This window comes from Heteronotia binoei, chromosome 6, assembly GCF_032191835.1.
Source record: "Heteronotia binoei isolate CCM8104 ecotype False Entrance Well chromosome 6, APGP_CSIRO_Hbin_v1, whole genome shotgun sequence".
In the NCBI taxonomy this organism is placed as follows: domain Eukaryota; kingdom Metazoa; phylum Chordata; class Lepidosauria; order Squamata; family Gekkonidae; genus Heteronotia; species Heteronotia binoei.
Genome location: NC_083228.1, coordinates 15,749,003 through 15,759,531, shown reverse-complemented (window position 1 = coordinate 15,759,531; position 10,529 = coordinate 15,749,003). Strand labels below are relative to the sequence as shown.

Here is a 10,529-nt window from a genome sequence, read left to right as displayed (position 1 = left end):
CCATTCCTATGTTTACTTTCTTGGAAACAAGTTCCACTTATATAATGGTAGCTTGCTCCCAAGAAAATATGTATCAGGTTGCTCCCTGGCACCTTTTTGTTGCTTAAAAAGTATCCTGTTTTGTTTGTGTGCTTTGTGTTTGTACCCTCTCTAGCTCTTCCTTAGCACTAAATTTTATTTACTGCCTTATCCAGAAGTATTTTCTGTCTGTTGCTTTTACTGTTAATTTGAACAATATACAGTTTGTAAAGAAACTAACATTTAATGAACACAGTAAGTGATTTCACAGTTTTGGATGTATTTTGGTTTAAGGAGCACTGTGCTGAATTGCAGCTTACCCCAAAAAAGAAGTTAAAGCAGTACACTTTATTTGATTGTGTTAGTTAGAGAGCCGGTTAAGTGCATGGGCTTTTATCTAGAACTGGGTTTGATTCCCCACTCCTCCACTTGCACCTGCTGGAAATGGCCTTGGGTCAGCCAGAGCTTGCACAGGAGTTGTCCTTGAAAGTGCAGCTGCTGTGAGAGCTCTCTCAGCCCCACCTACCTCACAGAGTGTCTGTTGTGGGAGGGGGAATGGTAAAGGAGATTGTGACTGCTCTGAGATTCAGAGTATAGGGCGAGATATAAATCCAGTATCATCTTCTTACTTTGATCAATTGTTGCCATGTCACCCAGATATGCTTGTTAGAAGATATGATTGACAGTAGCTCCCTATTGAGTTGTAGGCATTGTGGCAAATCCAAGGTTTTCTCTGTGTATATGTATGATACAGCCCTGAGCTAAGGCATAGAAGGAAATTTTGGTGTCTGCAGGGATTACAGCTACAAAGAATGTTAGTAATTGGGTCCCATTTGGTTTTAATATCATGTTTTGGAAGTGCTTCATAGCTGTGACATATGGTTGTGATTTTTTTTCCAGTTTACAAACAAAGGAGGATTACCTCTTGGATGGAGAATAAAGGACCCAAGGCAGTGGATTCCAAGAGGTAAAACTGGAACACTGAACTGCTTGAAAGATTATTTGTTAGCGTCCTGCATTTCCCAGGGAAGCTGTAGCCTGCCTTGGTCCAGCTGTGTTGCTTTGTATCAGACCTGGATTAACTGTGGCTATAGAGAATTACGTTCAATCCCGGCGGAAGCTGGGTTCAGGTAGACGGCTCGGGGTTGACTTCAGCCTTCCATCCTTCTGAGGTTGGTAAAATGAGTCCCCAGCTTGCTGGGGGGGAAAGTGTAGATGACTGGGGAAGGCAGTGGCAACCCACCCCGTAAAAAGTCTGCAGTGAAAACGTTGTGAAAGCAACATCACTCCAGAGTTGGAAACTACTGGTGCTTGCACAGGGGACTACCTTTACCTTTTTTAAAATAAAGAATTAACAAAAGTAAGGTGTGAAGTACTAGTTTCAAAATATCATTTCAGCCATGAATTCACTTTGTGTTAAGGAAACCATGGTTTTCTTGTTCCCCTCCCTACCCGCTGCCCCCCTCCCCATCTGCAGTATGGGTGTAACATTTCTCAAAGGATTGTCGGGGAGGATCAGTGAGACAATTTATGTGAAATGTTTTGAATATTCAAAGATGCCATGTAAATAACAATTATTGTATAAACACCTTTGCGCTCACCTTGTTGAGCCACGGTGTGGCCCAGCTTTGCCCAGATTTTTAAACAGATCACGAAGATGAAATCTTTATACTTCTATTCCTGACAGATTTCAGGAGGACTAATTAACATGTACCCTGATCAGGCCCAGGCTAGCCTGATCTCATCAGATCTTGGAAGCTAAGGCAGAGTTGGCCCTGGTTTGTACTAGGATGGTCAGGATCGCTACACCAAGCATGCCCAGGGTTGCTACACAGAAGCAGGCAGTGGCAAACCACCTCTGAATGTCTCTTGCCTTGAAAACCCTATGAGGTTACTGTAAGTGGGCTGCAACTGATGGCACTTTTCATCACCACCAGTTACAGGCTGTCCCACCCTGTCGCAGTATGATAGTTTGACTGTTTGCTTGGCCCAGGAGCCTGAGGGAAGGATCAGGAGCCCCTTTTAACTTAAACAATTTAAATGGCATTTGAGGTGTTTTGAAATTCAAAAATGACAAAATATTTTATTTAACATGCATAGGAATGGCCAGGTGAAATCAGAGGGTAAAATTTCTGAGGTAACTGGAATAAATGAGGTAAATGGTTACATGCGCAGACTTCAGTTCTTATGTTTCAGGCTAATGAGAGTTTCTTAAGCTTTTCACAGTGGCTTAAATTTTTATGTTGAGAGGCTTTTGTTCCATTGTTTTTTTCAAACATTTCAGTACACATTCTTAGAATATTCTGTGACTTTTTTGGTTTCCAGAAGGCTGATATGCTCTTTCCAGTACCTGAACCCCTTCTCTTGAAACACTAGTACTAATCTTGAGTTGAACTGGCTCCTAAGGTCTCTGTGTAGGTAGTTTTCTGACCACATCAGACCTGCATGTTTCAGAGTTTCTTAAGCTTTTCACAGTGGCTTAAATTTTTATGTTGAGAGGCTTTTGTTCCATTGTTTTTTTCAAACATTTCAGTACACATTCTTAGAATATTCTGTGACTTTTTTGGTTTCCAGAAGGCTGATATGCTCTTTCCAGTACCTGAACCCCTTCTCTTGAAACACTAGTACTAATCTTGAGTTGAACTGGCTCCAAAGGTCTCTGTGTAGGTAGTTTTCTGACCACATCAGACCTGCATGTTTCAGAGCTAACTCCCTGTTCGACTGGGTAGGGAATTTTCTTCTCTCTCTAGAAGATCTGTCCTCTTTCTTTGGCCCAAAAAGGAGTCTTTCACCGAACTTCCCAGACTTCCCATAAGGGGAGGGACGGTGGCTCAGTGGTAGAGCATCTGCTTGGTAAGCAGAAGATCCCAGGTTCAGTCCCCGGCATCTCCAACTAAAAAAGGGTCCAGGCAAAAATAGGTGTGAAAAACCTCAGCTTGAGACCCTGGAGAGCCGCTGCCAGTCTGAGTAGACAATACTGACTGTGATGAACCGAGGGTCTGATTCAGTATAAGGCAGCTTCATATGTTCAAAGGCAGCATACAAAACAGACTTTCTTGTCAGCTTTCCCCCAGTTCTTCATCTGTGTAAAACTGCTTTCAGTCAAGGCTGAAATCTGAAACTGACAGCACTCGGTTCTTAGCTAGGTCTGAAAGCAGACTGTCAGTACTCAACTCAGTCAAGGTAGAAATCTGACTGAGTTTTTCTTCAGCATGCATGTCTCAAGTCTTTCTGTGCTCAGCTGATGCTAACCAATCAGATTGCTTGGAGCAGCCTGTCACTCAAGGCTCTCTGTTTCTGTGAAGAATTAACCCTTCAGAGTCCTTTAGTTGTTTATACAGCATTTCTAAAGGTAAAGGTAGTCCCCTGTGCAAGCACCAGTCGTTTTCGCTTTCACAACATTTTCACGGCAGACTTTTTATGGGGTGGTTTGCCATTGCCTTCCCCAGTCATCTACACTTCCCCCCCAACAGCAAGCTGCGGACTCATACTCGGAAGGATGGAAGGCTGAGTCAACCTGGAGCCAGCTACCTGAACCAGCTTCTGCTGGGATCAAACTCAGGTCATGAGCAGAGGGCTCCGACTGCAGTACCGCAGCTTTTACCGCTTTGCGCCACAGGGCTCTTTCACAGCACTTCTAGGCTTCTTAAAATGGCAGTCTTATTACATGTCCCACCCTTTGGATTCATTGCTTCCCACAAGCATTGCTTCTCACAAGCATCTTCTGTGCATTGGGTGACGCTTGTGTGTGCATGTAACCTTTTTTTTTTTTTTTACTTCAATACCAAAAGTTAAACTTCATATAAACATATGGCATTCAGAATGCTTTTAACAAGCTGCCTGAACAGCCTCCCCTCAGGTGGTTCTGAAGAGTGCCTCTCCAGTGACATGCTCCTTCCCTCTTTTGTACACGGTGACATCAATGCAAGCAAGAGGAAAATTTTTGACTGTTTATTGTTTACCCACCAGCCTTTTGAACATGACTGGAGCTTTCCTAAGATCAGTTACTGAGACCATGAACTCAGAGTCCCTGTCGCTGATCACAAAAGCAGTTTTTGGATGGTCTTTAGGATCCACAGCCATGTTCCAATATCCTTTTGTTAAGTCTATAGTAGAAATAAAATGTGCAGTCTCTATGATTGCCACGAGTTCATCCACCCTTGGCATTGGGTATACACCAGGGACTATAACCTTGTGTAACCTTTGATAGTCGACACAAAGTCTTATCCGTTTTGTGAACTTAAATAAGGCCCAGGGACTTTCTGACAGTACAGTAAGTCCAAAATTTATAATTTCTTTAACTTCATTCTTGATATTGATAGCATTTGGGCCAGTTACTCTGTAAGGTGGGAGAGCTACAAGCCTGGTGTCTCCAGTATTGATCTTGAGCTGAGCTAACTGGGTTCTCCCTGGGGAATATGATATTCTGTTAAGACAGCCTTAATGTGCCACTGTTGGTCTTTGGTCCTGAAGGAAGCCCAAGTTTGCTGCACAGACTCGGGCAATGGCAAACCACCTCTGCTCATCTCTTGCCTTGAAAACCCTGTGCAGTTGCGATAAGTCTGCTGCGACTTGTTCCATTAAGAGGTCGTGATTTAGAAGTATATTTTCAAACAGAGATAATGAGATAGTGGAAGGTATGTTGCATTGGAAAGTCAGGAAAGGAAAGGTCCCCTGTGCAAGCACCCCACCAGTCTGGGGTGACGTCGCTTTCACAACATTTTCATGACAGACTTTTTATGGGGTGGTTTGCCATTGCCTTCTGCAGTCATCTACACTTTCCCCCCAGCAAGCTGGGTACTCATTTTACTGACCTCGGAAGGATGGAAGGCTGCGTCAACCTCGAGCCGGCTACCTGAAAACCCAGCTTCCGCCGGGGATCGAACTCAGGTCGTGAGCAGAGCTTAGGACTGCAGTACTGCAGCTTTAACACTCTGCGCTGTGAGGCTCTTAGGGAAAGTCAGAGTCTAGCATTAAAAGCTGAAAGTCAAAACGAATGTTATAAATTTATCAGCAGGTTTTGTTTGTATGTAGTTGTTTTTTCCTAGGGCAGTTGCGTATTAGAGTAAGCTAGCAGGTCTGTTAAATTTTTGTTTAGATAGAGAGATTATAAGTACTCCTGAAACCAGCTACTGAATTATGTTTCTACGGTCCCCCCCAAAATTAATCTATGTTGTTAAATCTGATTATGGCAGCAAGAGTGGTGTTCACAAGGTGTTGACAGTGATCCCTAAAATCTAAGGCTTAGTGGATAAAATAAATGAAATTTGTTTAAATATAAAGTTTACACGTTCACTTCAGTAAAGTCAGCATTTGAACAATTTGAGGTCCATTTGGTCACAAGTTACTAATCCCATTCAGACAAAATCTGTGGAAAATGGTGTTTGTAATAGTTGCTTTGAAAGTTGTTTTTGTAAAATTTACTATTTTACCTTCTCCTCCCCACCCCCTCTTGGGGGGATCCCCGCCACCCCTGATGTAATGACTGAACAATAGCACTTTAAATGAGATGCCAGCAGGGTTTTGTAATCTATTTTTAATGGAACCGATTTTATTGATATTAATATATGTATTCTATTTTAATGTTGTACATTGCCCAGAGCCTGGCACTAGCTGGGATGGGACGATTCATCAATAATAATAATAACGAATGCTGCAAATTTGTTAGTTTTAAAATATCAGAATATACACAAAGAAACGAACATCTGTTCTAGTACCAGTGGCCCAAAACCTCATTTTCAGAAGTTGCTGTTGTCTTCTTCCTTCACAGCTTGCAGAACAAAACAAGCAACACAGAAGCAGAGTCCAAAATGGCATCAGAAAGAAAAGATAACATTTTTGAACATAATAAAAAGGTTGAGGATGTTCTTTATCAGGGCTCTTCAAGGTTATCTGCAGATCTGAGTGCTAAACCTGCGGCCTTGACTCAGACTGGCACCCTGCATAAATGGAAAGAGGAGGAAACACCCAGGGACTCACTTGCAGAAGCAACAAAAGGAGCCCAGACTGGGGACCAGTTGAAGAACGCCAATGTTAATCAAACGCACAAAATCAGTAGCCAGGTTTATTGGGGATGCAATGAAAATCAGGAGAACTGCACTCATAGGAAGCTTTCATTGGGCAGCCCTGCCAAAGTGGCCAATAAAAAAGAGCCCTCCAAAGATGACAGCGTGGAAAGGCAAGCAGTGACGAGGAATCCACAGCCCTTTAAAAACTGCAGCTCGGAACATCTTACTTGTATGACCACCGAGCTGGACGGGGCGGATGTGGTTCCTGAGAGCCCACTTTCAGATGCAGGCTGTGATGCATCTTCGTCTGATTTGCACAGTTCGCCACATGGAGATCAAGGGTGCACGGGCGACTCTCCTCCTTTTGAGAGAGAGAGCGAACCCGAATCACCGATGGATGTAGATAATTCCAAAAACAGCTGCCAGGGCTCAGAGGCTGATGAAGAAACGAGCCCACTTCTCGAGGATCAGGAAGACATCGACGTAGCATCCAAAGGACCAAACAAATCCTCACGTTTTCAAAGGGCAGACGCTGACTTGGACGTAAGGAAGCCCCCATTTGCATCCCAGAGGAGTGAAGGTGCTCGATTTTGTCTTAATTTGGAAGGGGTGGATAATCCAGTCAAAGAGGTTGAAACACGCTCTGAATCGTATGGTGTCTCTCCAGTCGCTTCGTCAGAATGCAGAGGTGCCAAACACTGTGGGAGGAAGGACACTAAAATCACTGCGCACTTTGCAAGGGTTCCCAAGACAGAGGAAAAAAGGTAATCTTTCTCCCCCCCCCCCCGCCCTCCTTTTACTCTTTTCTAGTCCCAGAGAAATGGCGCTCCATGGAGGTTCAAGGTCTGTGGGGTTTACGCACCCTCGGACCAGAAACCTCCTCATTTAATGGTCTGGGTCATGGTCTGCTTGGTCTGTGACAGCATGCAGCTTCCAAAGCCATTAAAATAGAATGTGTTCCCTCTAAACTATTTTTGCAAAGCCGCACAGTGTGCAAATGAAGGCTGAGTGGCAAGTTCATTCACTTCCGGTTCACCTGTAAGTGAACTGGACGTAGGTAAAGTCACCACTCAGCCTTCACTTGTGTGCTGTGTAGCTTTGTAAAACATGTTTTCTTTAAATGGTTTTTCCAAGCCCCACCAATACGGACCTGACAAACATCCTGGAAGGGTAGTGAGAGGTCCGTATTGGCAGGATGCCATGGACTGGGCTCACAGACCACAAGCTGGGTCCATGGAAAAGTTAGGTCAGTGTCCAGTCCGTCCCATCCCATCCTCTACTCCTTTCTCTGTTTATATTTCATTGTCCATTTTGGCTAAACTTGCTTAACATACGAGCCACATGGAATAAATGTCAGATGTTGGAGAGCCACAAGACATGAACATCAGATGTCTGAGAGCTGCAAGGGAAGGAAGGAAGGAAAGCAAACAGATGGGAGGAAGGAGAGGTGGAAAGAAAGGAACTTTAACTTTAAATGCATTCTCCAAGCCACCAGCTGGCTTGGCTTGGGGAAGAGATTTAAAGAGACAAATACCTTCTCCAGGCCAGCTGACGGTGGTGGGGGCTTTGAGAGCTGCACAATATGTGTGGAAGAGTCACATGTGGCTCCCAAGCTGCAGTTTGGCTACCACTGAGATAATCTGTTAAAGTTAAGCAAGTTTATGATGTTTGACTGTGGAGGGACATTAATAGGAAAGATGCAGCATGTTTGTTGTGGCTCTAAGATTTACTGTTTTGTAAACTGAGTGGTAAACTAATTGATATAAGGAAATGGATGGTTTTCAATATGTATGCTCTTGATTAGGACATAAGGCTGTAGAATAAGAGGCCTCAATATCTTTAAGCCTTTGTCACTTCATTAAATTTCCTTGTGGTCCAGCACTGTTCTATTATTTTATTCTATTCTGTATTATGAGCCAATATGTGTACTTACCTTTCTGACCTCTGAAGAAGACCAGTCTAGGTTGAAACACATCAGGTCAAGTTGAGTGGGTTCCCATTGTGGTTTTATGATTGTACAAAGGGTAGAGGCTAATGATGGGCCCCTAAATGGTTTTAGCTTTCTATAATAAATACATGTATGTTTGCATGAGTGAAAGAGGCATCATAGATCAAATGCCAGAGGTGGAGTTTTTGTCTGGTGATTGCTGCAAGCATGGTACCCTTCAAGAAAGGTAGTTCAAGCATGCATCTTTGAATTGGTGTGGCACATGACATCAAGCGATATGTTGCTGAGTAATATTGTGTTCATTTGTTAATCAGGTTTAAGTAAATGTGTGCATGTCACAGGGCAGATCTTGGTTTTCCTCTTTTTAAAAGATGAGGTATGTTATAGGGCAGAGGAGTCTAGCCAGCTTTGAGAGTAATGTATTCGGGTCACCTGTCTAATTGTCCCAGCCTGTAAAATTTGGAGAGGGAGAAATGGCTTGCATTAGCAGATGTAAATTGCATTGCTACTTTTGGATATTACTTACAACGAAAATGGCAAAATTGCACATATGTATCACTGATATATTCTCCAGCTGATCAGCAAAGTACGCTTAAGGTATTAATTCTATTTTATTTTTTAAATGGTAGGACTGAGCCTTCTGATGTAAAACTTCATAGGCCAGGAAGGAAGATGCCTAGATACACGCCTCCTCCACTTCCAACTAATAAGAAATGGTTTGGGACACCTATTGAAGAGATGAGAAGAATGCCAATGTGCGGGGCTCGTCTTCCTCACTTGAGACCATCTGCCAATCACACTGTGACAATCAGAGTATGAAAGTCAAGTTGTTTAAATATCTATTGAAAACCAAACTTTTTTTTGTAAATTGGAGGGGGGAATACTGATTTTTTTTTTTTAAGATTAAACCTGAAGTTTTAACTGTATTCATCTTTTCAATCAGCACCTCTTGGGAACAGATTGTGTATGACAGGAGTGGCCAAACTGTGACTGGGGAGCCACATGTGGCTCTCCAAGCACCCCACTGCCACATCAGCTGACTTGGAGAAGGCATTTGTTCCTTTAAATCACTTCTCCAAGCCGGCCAGCAGCTTGGAGAATGCATTTAAAGTTAAAGTTGCTTTCTTTCTCCCTCCCTCCTTCCTTCCGTCCTTCCCTCTCTAACATCTGGCATTTATTCTATGTGGCTCTTATGTTAAGCGAGTTTGGCCACTCCTAGTGTATGATCAGCAAACCCTAGAGTTCAGCAGAACTGTCTTGGGGGTGGGTGGGGGGAATAGCTGCGCATTGTGAGCAAATGCATATCTTAAAATGCCTGGTGCTGTATTATTTGCTTTGTACATCTCTTGCATCGAAAACTCACCAGGCTCCCCACATTGGCAGTGACTTGACAGCACTTGTCCCCACCAAGGAAAGCCACTTTAAGGGATGGGGTGGTTTAAGAGCAAAGAAATGGGGATAGGGAGAAAAAGATGCTGAATGCCTTTCCCCTGCCTATGATTCCCCATGCAGTGGATTTACTAGCCAAAACATTGGCTGCAGTCCTCTCAAAATAAAGATCACTTATACTGCAGCCAGTGTTTTGGCTAGTAAATCCATTGCGGGAGATGGAGACGGCCACAAAATGATGACTACAGCTTAACTGCAATGACACCGTTAAAGTGCATATTTGTGTGCTGTGGCAGGAGCTGCTGCCAAAGCACAGCCAATCGGATTTCCAGTAGTCAATCCGAAGCCTCTCTGGGCAAACAGCCCTACATGGCCCCACCCACTGCCTACAAATACTTGACAGGCACAAGAAAAGGCATTGATGGGTGCCATGGTGCCCACAGGCACCACGTTGGGGACCTCTGGGTTACACTTTCAAGTCTAGGAAGTAGTCACATATAATCGGGTGGAATTCCAGCAGGAGCTCCTTTGCATATTAGGCCACATTTCCCTGATGTAGCCAATCCTTCTGGAGCTTACGGTAGGCCCTTTACAAGAGCCCTGTAAGCTCTTGGAGGATTGGCTACATCAGGGAGGTGTGGTCTAATATGCAAAGGAGCTCCTGCTAGAACTCCACCCCTGCATATAATTGTTATTACCATATAATTGCAATTACCATCTGATTGCACTTTCGGGGTGTTAGCTGTTTTTATTCTGTAAAATGTGCCATTGCTGCCTATGATGTAATGTATTTTATTGCTTCTCAGTTTTATTGCACTGCGTTTTGGTTTTAACTTGTAGGTTTTAATTGTTATTTAATTTCTGCTGTGATCCGCCCTGAGCCCATCTGCGGGAAAGGGCGGAATATAAGTCTGCAAAATAAAAAAATAAATAAAAATTGTAACACTCGAGTTACCTTTCTGCTTAAGTTGCAGTAATAGAAAGCAGAACCAAATATAATGAACCATGGGGGAATAATATTTAAAATCCTCAACAATAATTGAAATCCTTACAGGGGCACTGTTAACACCGCCTTTGTGTATTATTTGTCTTTTAGTGTTGAAAGATACAGAATTTGTAGATAAAAATCTAAAGCCAGAAGGAACTTGATTTTTAAAAAAAAAACT

The 10,529-nt window shown here is 43.2% G+C and overlaps 1 protein-coding gene across 1 annotated transcript in view; it reads left to right on the top strand.

The window, feature by feature from the left end:
• Positions 1 to 10,529, top strand: part of PARG (poly(ADP-ribose) glycohydrolase) — a 120,640-nt gene that overhangs the window by 2,508 nt on the left and 107,603 nt on the right. The window contains exons 2-4 of the mRNA XM_060241053.1: positions 919 to 985; positions 5,789 to 6,790; positions 8,604 to 8,787. Coding sequence (XP_060097036.1) covers positions 919 to 985; positions 5,789 to 6,790; positions 8,604 to 8,787 — 1,253 coding nt within the window. The remainder of the gene's footprint in view (positions 1 to 918; positions 986 to 5,788; positions 6,791 to 8,603; positions 8,788 to 10,529) is intronic.